Raw genomic sequence first — 19,025 nt, 5'->3', positions numbered from 1 at the left:
GTTTCTGAAGCTCTTTTACAGTTTCAACCAGATCCAGGTGAGATTGCTCTTGAGAGTGCAATCTATTCTCTATTATCTCCGTCCGCTGATTAATGCCCTCCATGGCTCCATACAAAGTGTCAAAGTCTTTCTTAAAGTCGTTTTTCAGATCGACTCTCAAATCTTTAATGAGTTGTATTATCATGCCAGCTGATGGTGGCAGATCATCTGCCAGTTCAGGTGGCATATTAGGATTGTAAGTCGCTGCTATAAACGTAGTGGTAGCCATATTGGAGGTGGCAGTGGCCATCTTGGGAGTGGAATACACACTGTCTGGTCTGGCAGCCATCTTTGTTGTGGCATCATGACCTTTTCTCTGTGGTAGTGCAGAGAAAGTACTTGTTTGGAGCATTTCAGCTCCTATTTCCATATTTTGGTCCTCTGGGCTTTCCATAGCCCTTACTGTGCCTTTAAGAGTTTGGGGTCGGATAGCAGAGCCCCCCCCCACCGGGACCGACAACCTGGAGGCCGAGGATCCCGATGGGGAGCGAGACCTCACACTACCCTCCCCTTTACTTGCAGCCCGGTCACTTTTGTAAGTGAGTGACCGGGCTGCTCTATGCTGAGACCGCGAGCGGCTTGCTGGGTGGTCCTTGCCGCTCGCGGGAGACACAGCTCTGTGCTCCGAGCATGCAGAGTGCTCGGAGCACTCTGAGCCGCACACAGAGGTGTCGGCTAGTGCGGCCGCGGTCCCGCCGCTCTCTGGATGCCGCGAGCGGGTCGCGACCGCACAGGCATACGATTTGGCATGGGAGACCGGGAGGGAGGTGGGGAGGGATTTCCCCGGCGCCACCAACGATATTTTAAGCGGCGAAACAAGCCGCGAGCCGGATTTTGAAGCAGGGGAGTGAGCCTGGGCACCCTTACTCACCACAGCAGCTCCTGCTCCCGTTTTCTTCGTGACAGGTGCGGATTTTTCAACCTTCTTAAGCTTCTCCATGTTAGGAATTGTATTAGTTATTAGTATTTATATGTAGAATTTCTTCATTGAAATTAAATTGGTGCTTTATGGACGAAATTGCCCCCCTTGTCCAGGAGCCTCTCTAAAACGTGGCCATCTAAGATGGTGGCCAAGACACGCCCCCGGGATCTGTTTTTTCTCGGTTAGTAATGTTTTAATGCCGTTTATAGTCGTTTGTCAGGTCGCTGGTCACGGAGCGCGGGTACAATGCGACCGTTCAGCTCTGTAGCTTGGCTCCGCCCCCCTTCTATTACCCTTTCTATATCACTATTAGTCTGAATTGTTTTAACTGCCCATTCTGTAAAGTACTGTTTCTTAATTTTTATCCTCATAATGAATTCACTGTTAAACATTTTTATTAACAAAGGGCACATTATCTGGCACACACAGAGTTTTTAACTCAAAACAGCCTGGCGTAACAGGTAAATGCTAATAAAATTAAAGGAAAAGGGAATGCAGGAGAGGTTAGTTGAGATCGATTGCTTTTTGTCACAAAAGGGAAGATTTTTAGCAAGTTTGCATAGATACGCATGCAGCAAATTAAAAAAATAAAAACAGGAATCGTTCCAAAAACAGATTTAGAATTCTACTTCCCCGAAGACATCTCTGCCTTATCTGTGTGTGTGTGTGCCACACACTAATCTGTGTGTGTGTGTGTTGTTGGTATTTAGGAAGTCCTGTAGCTATTATTCAGTGAGACCTAGCTGCAGAACTTGCTAACTCTCTGTGTATCGCCAAAGCTGCTGTGCCTTTCTTATCTGAACCAGGCAGTGTGACTGATGACGGCTGTAACTTCCAATTTCTTTGTCCCCCGAGATCAGAGCTCTTTGTTATGTACATTACAGAATAAACTGAACAATGTCTCTTCTCCACTCTGATGACCGTGTTTGGTCCATCTGGTACCGGCTGGTTCTGCTTCAGCCAACATCAGTCGCCTCCATCTTCACAGAAACAGACTGTAATCTGGTTAGTGCAACGGTGTGTGCATTTACATATTGTGGCTTCAGTTTTTTAGTATGCCAACTCTCTTAATCTAAGCTTTACACCCAAAGGCCACAATTAAAAGGCACAGGCTTGTTACGGTGGTAGAAAGGAATAAGTGCAGTCTCTACAGGGATTCCCCTGCACCTCAAACTCATTGCCTCTGCTTTAGATTTCATAATGGAGAGATTTCCCACCCTCGTTTTCTGGTCTGATATTTGTAGATCAGGAGTAAGCTATGTATGCTCACTGGAGTCATATGCAGGGAGGTGTGACAAGGGCTGCAAAAACAGAGTGATTTAACTCCTAAATTTCAGATAATTGAGCAGTGAGACTGCAGGAGCATGGTCTATACACCACAACTGCTTCATTAAAGGGAAACTATAGGCACCCAGACCACTTCATCTGTTTGACACGTTCTGGGTGACGTGCCCCTGTCCCCTTAACCCTGCAATGTTGTAAAACACTACGGGGTTAAGATAACTTCTAATGGCTGTCTTCCAGGCAGTCATTAGAGAAGTTTCCCAGACTCTAACAGAGTTTAACTCCTTGAAACAACGTTAGACATCCATACGCTTTGCATGAGGACCTCTAACCATCTTCAAATTTGCCACAGGAAAGCAATGAATTAATGCTTCCTATGGGGGAATCTGTAATGTGCCGCCCATGCACGTTAGATTTCCTCATCAGCGTGACATCACAGGAGGAGGAGACTTAGCCAACGCCAAGGGACATAGTCTCATGAAAGAGGTAAGTGTAGGGGGGATTTAAACCTCTCCTTACCCGAATTGGAGGGGACCTAATTAAATAGGGAAAGAGCACACTATAGTGTTAGGATTACAGGTTTGTATTCCTAACACCCTTTAAGTTAAATTTGTTTAGGTGCTTAGCGTATCTTTTACGTGAGTATGATGGTTGGCTGAGTCAATTTGTGGTTTGGTGAGGAGTCTCTGTACGGGGACTTCAGGCAAATGCAGGGACCTCAACTGAAAGTATGTTTTTTTGTATTTCTGTCTGTTTTTTTTTTATCATGCTTCAAAAAAGTCATCAACACCAGCTCCCTTTAACAACCAAAGAGACCTCTTTTCATATTATTGTGAACATCATTTTGAATATGTGAATCTACACGAAGACCACAGCATTGCAGTTCATTTTGTTATTATCACAGCCAGTGCCACCAGTGAATATTAGGAAGAGTAAATCTGCTAATCGGTTTTACTCCTTATACAAGATTAACATGTGAACAAGAAAACGCAGACCTATTGGTTGACCTTCAGTCAACAATTCCTCTCAATGGATAACTTAACATAACATAAACATAAAACCAGCTACTGTGGGTGACTTCTTGATATACATCAAATCCAAGTCTTAGTAAACATCAAGGAGCTTTATAAAGCATTCACAAATGCATCCATGTCTTTAATTATTTGTTGTTGTTGTCTCTTCTGACCCCTTGTCTGTCTTCCTAGGTCCCCTAACCTCATTGTGCATATCTCCAACCTTCCTTACCCTATTTTGTGTCCCTCCAGTCCAATCTCTCCCTTCCGTGTCTCTCCAACTTAGGTCACCCCACTGTGAGTCTCTCCAAACAATCGTTGTATCTCTCCAGGCTATCTCCTGCCCATTATGTGTCTCTCCAGCCCCAAGTCAGCCCTCAGTGCCATTTAATACTCTCACACACAAATATTGCAATGCGGCTGTACTCAGTGGGACCATGATAGAAGGTCTGCATATTCCTGACCGCAATCCATTACTGTTTTTTTAGTTGCTTAGTATACAGCCTCAATGGCCTCATGCAGTCCCAAGGCTGGTCACATGCAGCCACACGTCTGTGTAGCCACAACAAAGGGGCGACTTAAAAAAAACTAGTTGTTTTTAATTATGGCCATTGGAACTTCGCTACGACAGTGTTAATGGTAACATGAAAATAAAATCTGGTAACCACTAAATACAGGTTTGTTTTTTTTAATGACGTGTTCTATGTAAAAATCCAGTCTGTTAAAAAAACAGAATGCTACCGTGCTCGAAAGTTGAAAAAATGACTTTCTAGCAAGTTCCTTCTTGTCTTGCTGCATCCTTCCTGTGGTGGTTGGCAAGGGGTGGCAATTTTTTCCAAGAACAAAGCAGAAGATGCCATCGGATCGGTAGGAATTTCTGGACCTTTCATGAAGCTGGAACAGGGAGACTTGACGCCAGCGCACATTTCAGAACATCTGAGCGTGCAGCAGTGACCTAGTCTGGCATCCCCACAAACTCCACTTTCTTCTCAGGTTTTCTGTGGGTGAAACAGCCTTCAGAACAAAGTCTGGGAAACAATTGTGGCATGTAGACACACAGCCGGACACAGCTGTTGTAAGGAATTCTGATGACCGTGGTGCGTTCACAGACATTCCGTGACCTTGCACTAGTGGATAAACTGCATTTAGGCATTACTGCACAGATTTGAACAATGTCAATACCTTATACGCACCATGTCAACGCAAACAACATGTTTAAGGTATCCTTCAAATCTGTGGTTAAAGCTTGACAAACCCTAAATCCCCAGACCCTTGTATCTAAAACACTGACTGGGGAGACTTGTCAAGTGTATTTCAAATTTAAGGTCGAAACAGCAGAACTTTGCTAAAAGTATAACTCTAAGTGATTATTAATAGTCTAAAGGCATAGTAAGCCAAAAAAAATACCAGTGCTGAAAAAATACTCTAATTGTACTGAGATGGGGATATTTTTCGTACAGGACTACCATGGCTTAAATTGTACAACTTCATTGACAGCTCACTACGGCTTATAGTTTAGTGGATAATATCTGCAGGAATGCTTCAAAAACATATATCTGTCTCTAGGAAATATTCGGGTGAGTAGGTATTTTTGGGGCAAAAATAGTTAGAGAAAGCCAGAATCAAAATGCAATATTCAACTATAGATTGGATACATCTTATTTAAGATTTCTGTTGCTACGCAACTCACAAAAATGTTTACTGGGAAATTTACCTTAGTGAGACTGTAAAGTGAATTGAAGCGGAATTTTAAATTTAAGATCAAAATGGTCAGTCTGGAAAAATATCCGTTATGGTTTTAGTTTGACTACCCTGGCCTTAAATTTGAAAACTACCTTGAATTCACTTTAATCTCACTTTATTTCACTTTATTTTACAACACTTTATCCTTGGAGTTGGCATAACTTTATACCCGTAATCACAGATTTTGATCTCATTTATTAATAATCCCAAGTATTATAACGCACTATAAAAGTATAAGGCAGAAATAAAACTACAGTTTATTTATTAAGAGTTCAGCTTAGCTTAGTCTTATCATACATATTTAAAGTTCTTTGCCAATAAGCAGCTTGCCGGTTTCATTTTTTTTCCTTTTTTTTTTCCCTGACACTATTACTTTATAACTTGTTAAATTCTTGCCGCAACTCTATGTTTACACTAGACAAACCAGCCATTTTACTTCTTATTCCAAATATCGTCACGGAGCAAAGGTTATGGTATTTGGGGATTAAGACCGCAACTAATTTTTATTTACAGAAGAAAATAAAAAAAAGGTCTGCCCTTTCTTCTACATGTATATTTTTCTTTTCTTTTTTTTTAAAGCAGGAAAAAATTACAGTTTTTTTTAACCCTGAGTGGCCAATAACCGTATTTCAAGCAAACATACGGAGAAGGTAAGTTACCCTTCCAGCTCTCAAAACCCGAAACAATACAGGTAATATTTAGGACTCGGGTATTTAGAGTTTGTAACTGTAGCCAAGTTGTAAATGCTATAGTGTCTGGGAGATCAGGACTCCTTGAATTAAGTTTGATGCGCCCTGCGAAGTTGTGATTCACATCGATTAGAGTGCCAGAGATTGCCTATAGAAATATTTTTTTATAATGTCCTATTTGTGGATGATCAGACACAGACTGCTACAATCTCGGCAGGGCATCGCCCCGACTATCTGTGCTTACATAAATAAGTGGCAGTACTCCAGAAATAATCTTCCAATAAAACATTTATGTTGAGTCTCCTCTGTGTTTACACAATCACCCGGATGTCTGATTGCAGGGATACATTGAAGGCAAGAAAGATTAGACCTACTAACTTGCAGTACATGGCGGCAAACGGTTACAGATAAAGATGGGGTGACTGCCCAGACTTGCTGTATTTTCGTTAACCTTTGAAGTGTGTAACCTTTGCTTTTGGCTCATTTTCTGAAGAATTTTAATTTGTGGAACAGTGTATTTTTGCGTAAACGTACTTGTGAGAGAACATTTAAAACTCGACCAAACAAAAACCCTTCTTCAATTAATCGCTGCAGAGTGCAGTAACTTTTTATACTAAACTTAAAAATTAATGTTTTTTTTTTTTTTAAATGACATATGTGCTCATATTTACGTTTGTATTATAAATATGTATTTGATTGCTGACTGCTTTTCAGATCTTTGTAACATTTCCTAAACAGCGCAAACCTCGAGTGAGAGTAGGAGAGGGATCGGTGTCCTCCCAATTGCCCCTAGCATATAGATAGATAACCTTGGCACTGTGAACTATAACAGCAATAACTCCGTGCCATGAAAGTTATTGCAAGTCCTGTCATAATAAACTTTAAAGCAGAGTGGTTGTATTTTTGTTTTGCTAAAATTATTTTTAAAAGTCACTCAAGTACCACTGCAAAAGGTTATGGTGCAGAGTAGGCATAGGCAACCTTCGGCACTCCAGATGTTTTGGACTACACCTCACATGATGCTTTGCAAGCATTATGGGTGTAAAAGCATTGTGGGAGATGTAGTCCAAAACATCTGGAGTGCCGAAGGTTGTCTATCCCTGGTGTAGAGCATACCCACAGTGGGTCTGCCTTTGTAAACAATTATAAATGCCACAATGTATTCATGACCTCCAGGTTTACAAAACTATGAATCTGAGTTTTAACTTAACCTTGTCGTTTTATTGGCATTTCCACTGAGCCTATGTGGTAAGTGACTGGGAGAGATAATATTGATCCCATAAACCTCCAATAAAACTAGTCTCCAGAATGAGAGGCTCCTTATTGGTGGAATCACTTCCTGGTCCTGGAGGAGGGGTTTCCGAGATGCGGATAAAGGATTTAAAGTACCTCTTTGCAACATTCTACTCTGTACTCTACCCTTTTAGAATATGTTCCCTCACCAATCTATCTGTTAGCAACTTTGTAAACTACACTGAAGAAAAGATTGATACCATAATGTGTAAAATCTGTTGTTTCTCCTACAGTCAGTGTGCTTCCGTTCTTTTAACACCTTATTCATCAACGCTATCCTCACACACCTAACTCATTTTCTTTCCTTCCTTTCTTGTCTTCCAACAGCAACAAATATTCAAAATCACTCTGCTTTCTTTTTTCTTCCAGAAGTCCTTCAAACATGCAATTACCACATGACATATGTACATAATCTACCACACTTGGGCTTCTTGGCCAGCTCGTACGAACGTTCTTGCAGTCCAACTCTCTAATACACTTCAATCTAGTTTGTTCTGTGGGCAAGCCATTGAAACAGCTTTAAACAAAGAGATGAAGATGAATTTCTGCAATATCTAGAGCAGGGGTAGGCAACCTTTTAGTAGTACTGTGCCAAAACAATATCTTGAAGTCCCTTGGTGTGCAGGTCCAAATTTTCATGTTTGTATGTTGCCGTATTCTGCTTGTGTTATTTATGGAGGCTGAAGCTGCTTTGTAACATTGTATTTGTGTGCATGTAGGTATGTTCATGAGTAATTTGTGGTATTTTGTATGATACCTATGAATGTAGGCTGTGTATGGGGGCTGCTTGTGGAATTGTGTGTGTATGATATGTGACAGTGTGTTTGTTGGTGTGTGTATGATTGGGGCTGCTTGTAGTATTACATGTGAGAGGCTGCTTGTGATGTTTGTATGACGTGGAGGCTTATTCTGCAGTTCTGTGTATATCTAGTGTGTGGCTTCCTTAGGATTCAGTGGGGACCAGGTTGGCCAGATACAGGTTAAAGGCAGGAGCTGCTATAGTTGGTGGGGGCTGCTCTACTCCAGTATGGATTCCTGTTCACAAGTGCTGGAATGGTAAATTGTGGATTATCCCTCACCACCTTTTTGCACTAGCAGATATCTGAAATCCCACCAGGACTGATAGGCCGGTGCCTGTTTTGTTCTAACAGCCTTGAGTGCCGTTCAGAGGCACCTCGAGTGCCATGCTAGGCACACGTGCCGTAGGTTGCTGACCCCTGATCTAAAGATTACGAAAGGAAATGTTCTTGACCCATCTGCCTCTTTTGACATTGCGGACCTCCTTTTATTTTCTTCTTACCCTCCATAACATTGGACCACAAGTTATCATTATTCCTTCATGATTTTCGTTCCTCGTCTCCTGCTCCTCTTTAATTTTCACCTTTCCTCTGCATTCTCCTACATAGCTATATTAGTAATTAGAGTTCCCCGGATTTAGTTCCGGTTCTCCATCTCCCTTGGCATATAACTTCTATATAGCCTTCACTGTACTGATACCTTGTGCTCTCTACTTCCTTCATGAATCTGCCACCAACAGCATATCTGTCTTTAATAGGTCATTTGCCACTTCTTGAATTACATTCTCTCCAAAAAGTTATTTTCAAATTCTCCTTTGGCAAAGTTGATAAGTGGTACATCCGTCAGCTGTTCTCATTTTTAATTCTACCCTTCCTTTCATTCTTTGTATCCAGCCATTATCCAAAACACGCTATCTTCAGCAATCAACTTCTCTGTCACCTCTCACAACTTGTCCTCACACCGTCTGTTTCTACCCCATTGCACCTTCTTGAATATTACTGTATATGCTGTGTAGCATATGTTAATAATGAATATACTGCAGTTTGTGTACTGGCAATCTACATTCTCTTCCGGGCACATTACACGTTACCTCTTGTACAGTTACAAATAATTTCTTGTACGCTGTAAACCAAATTGACTAGGGTGGGCTTCTGTCATCCCTTGTTCCCTTGATCTGTTTGTTAAATTACTTGTATGTTTATGCTCACCCGTACCACGGTGCTGCCGAAAATGTTATCACTTTAGAAATAAGATTATTACATGAAACATGGCATGGAATTATAAAAGGTAATTACTTAAAGCAGGACGCTGTTCTTCCATCCATAAGGTAAAAGGTATATGTGTAATCAGAGCCTGCCTTTGTAATTGTATTATCTAAATTATAATTATCTGGTGCAGTAAGCGTTTCTCTGAAAATGTTGCTTTTATCTGCTTATTAATGTGAAACCCTTGCAGGATATTTAATGCCGAACATGTGAAGTTTAATTACGCAGTTTGACTATCAAACCATAAATGCCCTGCTTAGAATAAACTGAAATGCAAGTTGATGTATATGGATATTGAATTAAGGTAAAAGGACACTTGATGGTGAGGACCTATTGAGGACAATATCCATGATTGTAGCTTTTGCAGTTTTCTGTGCCCAGATTAGGGAGTACCTAAACCAAGGGCCGGACATGTTAGTTGCCTGTAGGCATACAATTATAAGGTGCCCCCTGCTCCCCAACCACACAAAAAAAAGCAGATAAATAAGTATAATTAATATATTGACAGAACATTGCAGGTCTAAAAACATTCATATCTGTCAACTGCATATGTATGTGTGTGTAGATTTCGGATTGTAATGTACTGTGTTTGAATCTATTATTAAAGGGACACTATAGTCACCTGAACAACTTTAGCTTAATGAAGCAGTTTTGGTGTATAGAACATGCCACTGCAGCCTCACTGCTCAATCCTCTGCCATTTAGGAGTTAAATCCCTTTGTTTATAAACCCTAGTCACCAGGGGTGTATCCTGGTTTTGTGCTGCCCTAGGCAGGACAAAACTCAGGCGCCCCCTCACCCCCCCCCCCCCCCCCCCCGCCACCCCCACCCAACCCTTCCCCCGCCTTCTAAATACACACACACTGACAGATACGCATCCATTAGCTAACTGTTAGCTAATGGATGCGTATCTGTCAGTGTGTGTGTGTGAGTGTATGAGTGTGTCTGTGTGTGAGTGTGTCTGTTAGTGAGTGTGAGTGTGTCTGTTAGTGAGTGTGTCTGTTAGTGAGTGTGTGAGTGTGTCTGTTAGCTGCTAACAGACACCAGGGGTGTATTAGCTGCTAACAGACACACTCACACACTCACTAACAGACACACTCACACACACTGACATACACACACTAACAGACACACACAGTCAGACACACACACACTCTAACAGACACACTCTCACACACACACACTCTAACAGACAAACAGTCAAACAGTCACACTCACTAACAGACACACACTAACAGACACACTCACACACACTAACAGACACACACAGTCAGACACACTCTCACACTCACTAACAGACACACACACACACACTAACAGACACACTCACACACACTAACAGACACACTCACACACACTAACAGACACACACAGTCAGACACACTCACACACACTAACAGACACACACACACACACACACACACACACTAACAGACACACTCACTCACATTAACTCATTTTTTTTTTATTTACCCCCCCAGCCTCCTTACCTTTGGGAATGCTGGGGGGGTTCTCCCTCTCCCTGGGGTCTAGTGGGGCTGCCGGTCGGGCTGCTGGGCTGGTTGCTGGGCGGGCGGCTGGCGAGGGAGCACTTCCTCTGAGCTGTCTGCTCAGCTCCCTCGCGCGCCGCAGAGTGAGGCTGGGAGGCGGAGCCGGAATATGACGTCATATTCCAGCTCCCAGCCTCACTCTGCGGCGCGCGAGGGAGCTGAGCAGACAGCTCAGAGGAAGTGCTCCCTCGCCAGCCGCCCGCCCAGCAACCAGCCCAGCAGCCACCAGCCCAGGATGTCTGTTAGCCTCAAGGCTAACAAGGCATTTGCCCTGGGCGTTTGGGGGTGGCTTTTTTGCCGCCCCCTGGAAAATGCCGCCCAAGGCAAATGCCTTGTTTGCCTCGCGGCAAATACACCCCTGCTAGTCACACCTCCCTGCATGTGACTTGCACAGCCTTCCATAACCACTTCCTGTAAAGAGAGCCCTATTTAGGCTTGCTTTATTGCAAGTTCTGTTTAATTAAGATTTTCTTATCCCCTGCTATGTTAATAGCTTGTTAGACACTGCAAGAGCCTCCTGTATGTGATTAAAGTTCAATCTAGAGATTGAGATACAATTATTTAAGGTAAATTACATCTGTTTGAAAGTGAAACCAGTTTTTTTTTTATGCAGGCTCTGTCAATCATAGCCAAGGTGAGGTGTGGCTAGGGCTGCATAAACAGAAACAAAGTGATTTAACTCCTAAATGACAGTGAATTGAGCAGTGACATTGCAAGGGAATGATCTATACACTAAAACTGCTTTATTTAGCTAAAGTAATTTAGGGGACTATAGTGCTCCTTTAAAGTGATTAAATGCAGCAGTGTGAATGCATGCAGGGTTAAAGACAATGTTAGAGAAGTGGTTATGGTAAAGTAGGGTTACGGTTAGAGTTGGGTTAATGCCAGAGTTAGATTACATAGGATGTTTAGTGTTAAGAAGATAACTGCTTGAAATGGGTTAATGTTGTAGTTTAAAGGTTGTTTAAGATTATTGGGAATAGATCTAGAGTTGGGTTAAATTTAGTATTGGGGTACATGAGGTAGTTAGTTTTTAAGAGGAGTTAAACATACGATTAAGGTAAAGGGTTTATTTTCAAAGTTTAGGCTTTGATTGCAGGAGTTTGAAGGATTATTTACAAAGTACTCGGCCTCCTATATCTTCTATAGTCCAGTCGGTTTCATTTGATTGATGATATTAGAGCTACAGGAGCTGTTATACAGTGTGCATCACTCAGAGCTTTCCCTGCTCCTCCTGCAAGTCATGTCTTGTGTGAGAGGCTGTTAGAGGGCAGATGGGAAGTGGTCCCTTCCACTTCCTGTCCAGCCTCACACACAGACACTGGAGGATCTGGGACAGCACTGAGTTTTACACCCTCTATAACAGTTCCTGCAGGTCTGCTATTAACACTAACTAGACTGCAGAGGACACTGGCCAAGGCTCCTGGTACTTATCTCTCCTCACCAGCCTATTTGAGCTCAAAAAGTCACAAAATAAGTTCTGAAAACAGGCGTCCCTGGGCAGGTGCCTGCACTGTCTAAAGAGAAAACTGACCCTGGCTAAGTCAATTGTATTTTTATTTTTGAAATAATCTACTTGTGTGATAAAGACAAAAACATTGAGTTTTTTTTTTTTTTTAATTAGTTTTGCAGTGTCCTCTCCCTCCATTATTGATGGCTGAAGATAATGATGATAATAACTATGTCAAGATTTGGGGGCATTTAAAAAAAAAAAAAAAAAAAAAACTTTTATCGACTTTCTGATGCCACCTATTGGTTTGCATTGGGTTGTAAGATACTGTACTGCCTAAATGAAAGACCTGTATATTGTCCTATATTCCAGGGCTGTCATTGGTTAGCAGCATCAGGTTGTGGAGCTAGTTTTTTTCCAAATACATATATCAATAGACTTATGATGCTGGACATGGTTTCATTGGGGCAGGGGATGATTAAATGGGATTAGGTGCACAGAGTCAAATTCCATGGGTAGCGTCTAGTACTCCACCATCTTGAAACTCACCAGCTGCCACTGATACTGAGTTTATTTAAGAAAACCCTGCAGCTGTTCTTTATACGAACAATAGGTAATTTTTGAGCCAATAGTGAAAACATCAATGTGGTCCTGTGATTTCTGAGTACTTAATAAAGATAAAGTCATTATTTAAAATTCATATTGACTATGTTGGAATGTTCTTGAAATTCCAGTAAAATCTAAAGATATCTTAAGACAAAACAGATACTGTTTTTTTCATATGGTCAAAGCCTAAGTTGCCAAGACTTGACAAAAGGCAGAGTTGCTGCTGTCAAGTTCATCAATACCACAGTCGTCAATAGTTGGTGTATGGAGGATCCTGTGGTCTTGTTGGATCCTGCATAGACCTCTCTGTCTTGTACCTTTGCACATTTATGAATGTATAACATTGAAACAACTCCAGGTTGATGAAGCACCTTGAGCTGAATATGAATGCCACAATGAAGATGGCATCACCTTCGAGGGAAAGCTTAAGAAAGAAGATATGCCTTCAGTTTCTCCTCCGGACAGCTGTGACACAAGTGGACACGTCACCTTCAGGTGCCTTTTGTAAAATAGGCAAAGACCCCCAAAAGGGACAGAGTTGCGTTAAGTAGAGTTTTAGATAGGGTTGTCCACTCAACAACAACTTAGCAGTACTCTGTAATTTACCACTCAATGTCTTCTTTGAAGATTCTGCCAAGTTCTACTCAAGAAACCACCCGCCCTGACCATACCTGAAAATATTTTTTATTTTTCTTAAATCTGATAGGGCGTTGAAAGTAAACTCAGGCTTCTGAGTTCAAATGAACTCAGTAGGTTCAGTAGAGTCAGAGTCCGGTTAACTTTGAGTTTATATTATGTTGATTTCGATACATCAGTGAACAGATTAGACATTGTTTCAGGTAAACTGGAGGCGGAATTATCCACAAAATAGTAAATTGTAGTAATGTGACAACATGATTGGAAAAAAAAAAATAGGTGATTAGTACAAATTCTACAGCCCCACCAGTAATAATCCAAATCTGCTATATTATCATACATTATGCACTTCGTCAGTTTAACACAATTCTCGGTTTAGGAAAAAAAACTCTGTTGATCATAGACTAAGACTCATAAATGGAAGTTGATTCATAGAACTGTCATCCAGCGGAGGTGGTACAATGTTTTGTGTTAGATGGCTATGCAGAAGGCAAAGATGCTGTGATAACAGGATAGTTTGTTATATGGAAAGCACAAACGCATCCTGCAGCGATGTACAATGATATCTTAAATGCTTACTGATGAGTTACGCTGGGTAAATGAGGGGGGATTAAGGCAAACTCATCATATGCTTTGACAGTGAAATTATTTTTAACTTATGCAGTGCTATCGCATGATCAAAACACACAGTACTCCGGCACATCAGTCTTTACAATGGCTAGAGTCATTTTATTGTGTTCATTAACAGAGGGGATTCAAACTTCAAAAAAAAACTCCCTATAATGTAAGCGTAAAAGTCTCCCATTTACCCCAAATACTCTGATTTGCCTGCGGTAATATGTATTAAAAACAAGAGGATATGGTCAGATTAACATTTTCACTCTATGGTTTATTAAGGAATTTAATATTATTATTAATTCATTTCTACCCCGGTTTCAAATCTCATACAAAACAACTTCTTCACCACCTCCAACCTTCTCAACAAACCCTGAAATTCAAAAGTGACTTCAATTTCTTCCTGTAAAAATATTTCGACAATTCATGAATCACAAAACTGTTATGTTTTTGGTGTCTCCGTTCAAAGCGTTTTATTACCCTGTCAAGATTCAGGAAACAGTTAACTGGAGGTGTCTGTCAAACACATCAAGTCAATGCACACTTGGACAGAAAATAATTAGTTTTCCTTACCATTATTTTAAATGATTGTGGTTTAATAAAACACAAGGAACTCTGCGGTATTATAATGGAATTGCTTATTTTGAGTTAATCAGCTGGAAAAAAATATACCTCTGAATTTATAAAAGGAGAAAACAGGGGAGAAAACCTTTTACGAAATGTCATTCAAAGCCGCAAACTTGGTGTAATTATTCAGAAAACACTATTCCTGACGTAATTATAAACTTCATTTTTTTAAAAACAGATTTTAAGTGTTTTCTATAACGCTAAAATAACTTTTTTTTTTTTTCGCCCTCAGACAATTATGGCAATTTATGTTTCGTAGCTGTCAGAAAATCCCACATAGATTAAATTCTTCTGTGATCGATTTTTCTTCTGACAACGCTTTAAAAGAGGCACTAAAATGAGATTGTTAAACATGAAGATGATGAGTTACTTTGCACAATGCAAGGACTGTGATTTTTACTGCTGATACAAAACAGTTGTGACATTATCAAATCCTGTTTTGTAAGGTATCTGCTTACGCAAAACGCATGCAGTCATCCGAAGTAATTGAACGCAAGCTAGTGCTTAACTTTTATTGCTGGCTGAAATGTTAATTGCCCAAATATTATATATTTATATCATGACCTGTAATATGCCTATCATTACAAGCGGAGAGGCTGGATTAAGGAGAGCCGGCTAGAAATGGCGACTGCTGCCTCGGAGTTTACTCCCACTAGTCTCAGGCAGACCTGGTGCGGCTCTAAGATTAAAAGACTTTTAGAAATGATCTTGACACTAACTTTTATAGAAATGCAATATTTAAGATACATATTGCTGATACGTATATATAGGGAAAATAATGCCATATAGTATGTACCATCCTGGGGTTGTAGATACAATCATAAACTACTCGAGATATATTATATAGACTAGTGGTTCTATTCCATTAGGTTCCCATACTCCCATGTATTTGCAGTGGATCCCTGTTGCGTTGAACCATTCCGTCGGAACATTCGGGCTTCAGACAGTTGACCCAATCAATACAGATTGAGATCCCTTTAACACTGCGAAGAATCGAGTGAAGAGGTTACGCAGATTTTATTTTGGTATATCACGTTACAAACGAACAATGATTAGCTGTTATAAATTTGAAGAATAGGTCACCAAGCAGGTGTCATGTACATAATCTGGATTCCTGTAAAAAAAAAAGGTTAAGATCCACAGATACACAACTAGTTCTTCTGAAACATGGACATTCCAGTTATCATCTGGGTTGTTACTGGCAAATGTCTCTGAGACACGTAAGACATGCTGATATTCCGCAGGTGTAACTATGAAAGATAAGTAACTATCTCCACCCCGGCTAGTCATATTTTTCTCCAATGACCACATGCCCCACATTGTGGCACACAATTTCAATTTTGAGGCCACAGCAGCTGAATTGAGATTATAGCTGCATTTTCCCAGTTCAGAAATTGTGACTTTAAGTTTGGAATTCACTTTAATTCCCTTCAAATGATCATTTTAGTAAATTTTACAGTTTCTTTATTCTAGAGCAATAAGGCTCCACACCTTTCGTCAGGTAGACCTGGTTAGGTTAGTATTATAACAGTATGTACAGAGAATCGCATACATAAATACATACAGGGCATTGCTAGTTAATTGTTCCTGTTCATTTAGGACACACAATATCCCCTAATTCCATCAAACCCCACATTCCATGTCTCTATGGTGTACAGTACTTGCCGAAGATGCTGACAGTAAACAAGCACATTGTCTTGGTGAGTATCACAGGTGTGTGCTGGGTTCTGGGGGAGTGGGTAGAATATCAGAGGTGTCTGCTGAGTTCAATGGATGAGTGCCTGGTTTATAAGGTGTGTTATAAGATGGGAGAAGATTGTTCTGGCTCAAGACGTGTGTGTTGAAGTGTGTGGAATGGGGTATAGGATTTAGTGCATGATATATGTTATTTATACTTGTGTATATAATATGATGGAGCTGTGCGGTGTGTGACTCTGTATATGATGGAGCTGTGCGGTGTGCGACTTTGTATGTGATGGAACTATGAGCTAAGTACTGGAGCTCTGGGGTTTGTAACTGTATATGATGGAGCTCCAAGCTAAGTACTAGAGCTCTGTGGTTTTTAACTGTAGATGATGGAGCTGTGAGCTAAGTATTGGAGCTCTTGGGTTTGTAACTGTATATGATGGAGCTGTGAGCTAAGTACTGGAGCCCTGAGGATTGTAACTATATGTGATAGAGCTGAGAGCTAAGTACTGGAGCTCCTTGGTTTTTAAATGTATATGATGGAGCTGTGAGCTAAGTACTGGAGCTCTGTGGAGTGTAATTGAGGATGTGATGAAGCTGTGAGCTAAGTGCAGGAGCTGTGTGCTTTATAATTGTGTGTGTGATGGAGCTGTGAGCTAAGGACTGGAGCTCTGTGGAGTGTAATTGAGGATGTGATGAAGCTGTGAGCTAAGTGCAGGAGCTGTGTGCTTTATAATTGTGTGTGTGATGGAGCTGTGAGCTAAGGACTGGAGCTCTGTGGAGTGTAATTGAGGATGTGATGAAGCTGTGAGCTAAGTGCAGGAGCTGTGTGCTTTATAATTGTGTGTGTGATGGAGCTGTGAGCTAAGGACTGGAGCTCTGTGGAGTGTAATTGAGGATGTGATGAAGCTGTGAGCTAAGTGCAGGAGCTGTGTGCTTTATAATTGTGTGTGTGATGGAGCTGTGAGCTAAGGACTGGAGCTCTGTGGAGTGTAATTGAGGATGTGATGAAGCTGTGAGCTAAGTGCAGGAGCTGTGTGCTTTATAATTGTGTGTGTGATGGAGCTGTGAGCTAAGGACTGGAGCTCTGTGTAACTGTATATAATGAAGCTGTCAGCTAAATGCAGGAGCTCTGCTCAGTGTAACTGTATGAGCTTGGTTCTAAACCTTGTATCACAGGGATCCAATATATGCACAAGGCATTCTCTCAGGCCATTCACACAGTCCTTAATTTAAACACAAAACATTCCAAATGAGAAACACACACACCTTCCTGATCATCAGTCTGTTCTCTATGTGAAATGGTGTGAGCTCCACTGGGAGAACAAGCGATCACCATATAATGGGTGCAGGTGTCTGATGATTCAAAATCCATGGGGACATGGCTCCTAAGCTAGGACCCCAGCCCTGCATAGCCCTCTTCCCTGACTGCGGGAGACTGGGGACCCTGTTGTGTTTGGCTACTGCTAGGCAGAGCTTGGCCAGTGTGAGGCAGTGTTTGGCCAGTGGGAGGCACTGTGTGGCCAGTGTTTGGGAAATATCAAACAGCATATAGGGAGCGACACTCACCTGTACCAGTCCAGTCCTTTGTCATAGTTCCTATCGAAGAAGTGGGGTTCAGCTCCCACCGCCCTGATATCGGGGTGCACTCTCAGGAACTCCAGCAGAGCCCGGGTGCCTCCTTTCTTCACCCCAATAATGATGGCCTGGGGGAGCTTCTTGCTGCCATCCTCCAGGGGGGTGAGGGTACTGTCCCCCTCTGCCAGTTCATGGGGCTCCTCTTGCAGAGAGTAAGCCACCCCAATCCTAGGGAAGAGGTGGCTGAGTGGGGAGCGCTGGATCAGCCTCACCCTCTGCTCCTTCATCCTCTGCAGCAGCCTCTTCCTCTTCCCTGACTGCATGCTGGCCAGGTCCAGGAAGCCAGGCTCCTCTTCCTCGCTGCCCCCTATGATGGGTCCAGGCAGGCTCTGGCTGCGCTCTGCCAGGCAGTAGAAGACATAAAGGGACATGAGCAGGGAGCAGAGCATCACCACAAACTTCCTAAATATGCTCCTGGACAAGGGCTCCGGCAGTGACCCAGACAATGCCATGCTAGCCCAAAGCATGCTGAGCTCGCCATGCTAGGTAGCCCTGGATGCCAATGCCATATCATTAGAACTGTCTCTGGACTCAGCAGTGTGCCCACTTAACTGCAACCAATCTCACCCTTCAGCTCGGTGAGTGCACACTGGAGGACTCGTGCAGTGCCAGCATGGGATGGGCATATCTCCTAAAAACAGACTGTAGATTGTAAGCTCTGCGGGACAGAAATTATGTCGCAGAATCTGTTCCAGTTGGCTCCCTGGGTTACATCTCCCAATCCTGGTTAATACATGTGTAGACAGCTCTGAGATTAGCATATCCAGAACATGATATTGTCAGAACCAATAGTCCCATTACCCCCATGCAGTGAGCAGTGATAATCCAATCTGGGATGGGGGTCCTCACCCTGCAGCAGGGCTGGCTATGAAGAATGGGGTCTTGCTTGGCTGGTGGGTGATGCCCCCCATGCCATACCTGCCCCTGCACCCTGGTAGTAGCTGTCAGACTGTGTCAATGCTGCACACACGTGGGGATCTGGATACAAAACTTCTCACTGACATCACAGAACAGAATCCGACCAATGGGCCTTCATCAGAGAGGAAAGAATGGACCAATAGAAAGACAGGAGGGGCGGGGCGTGTCTCTGAGTGTCTCCTGCCTGTGTTCCAAAGCTCTGTATGATGTGATACATTTTATCATATAGCTTTAGCTGGGTCTCTTCCTTTGC

General features: G+C 42.1%; 1 protein-coding gene across 1 annotated transcript in view; it reads right to left on the bottom strand.

Annotated features, from left to right (window-relative positions):
- LOC134611805 (heparan sulfate glucosamine 3-O-sulfotransferase 3A1-like) overlaps window positions 1–18,796 on the bottom strand; it is a 92,818-nt gene extending 74,022 nt beyond the window's left edge. Inside the window, exon 1 of the mRNA XM_063456045.1 lies at window positions 17,786–18,796. Coding sequence (XP_063312115.1) covers window positions 17,786–18,321 — 536 coding nt within the window. The 5' untranslated portion in view covers window positions 18,322–18,796. The remainder of the gene's footprint in view (window positions 1–17,785) is intronic.
- Between the last annotated feature and the right edge of the window lie 229 nt (window positions 18,797–19,025).

This window comes from Pelobates fuscus, chromosome 5, assembly GCF_036172605.1.
Source record: "Pelobates fuscus isolate aPelFus1 chromosome 5, aPelFus1.pri, whole genome shotgun sequence".
Lineage (NCBI taxonomy): Eukaryota > Metazoa > Chordata > Amphibia > Anura > Pelobatidae > Pelobates > Pelobates fuscus.
The sequence above is the reverse complement of the archived record's forward strand: the minus strand, read 5'-3'. Positions and strand labels throughout refer to the sequence as shown.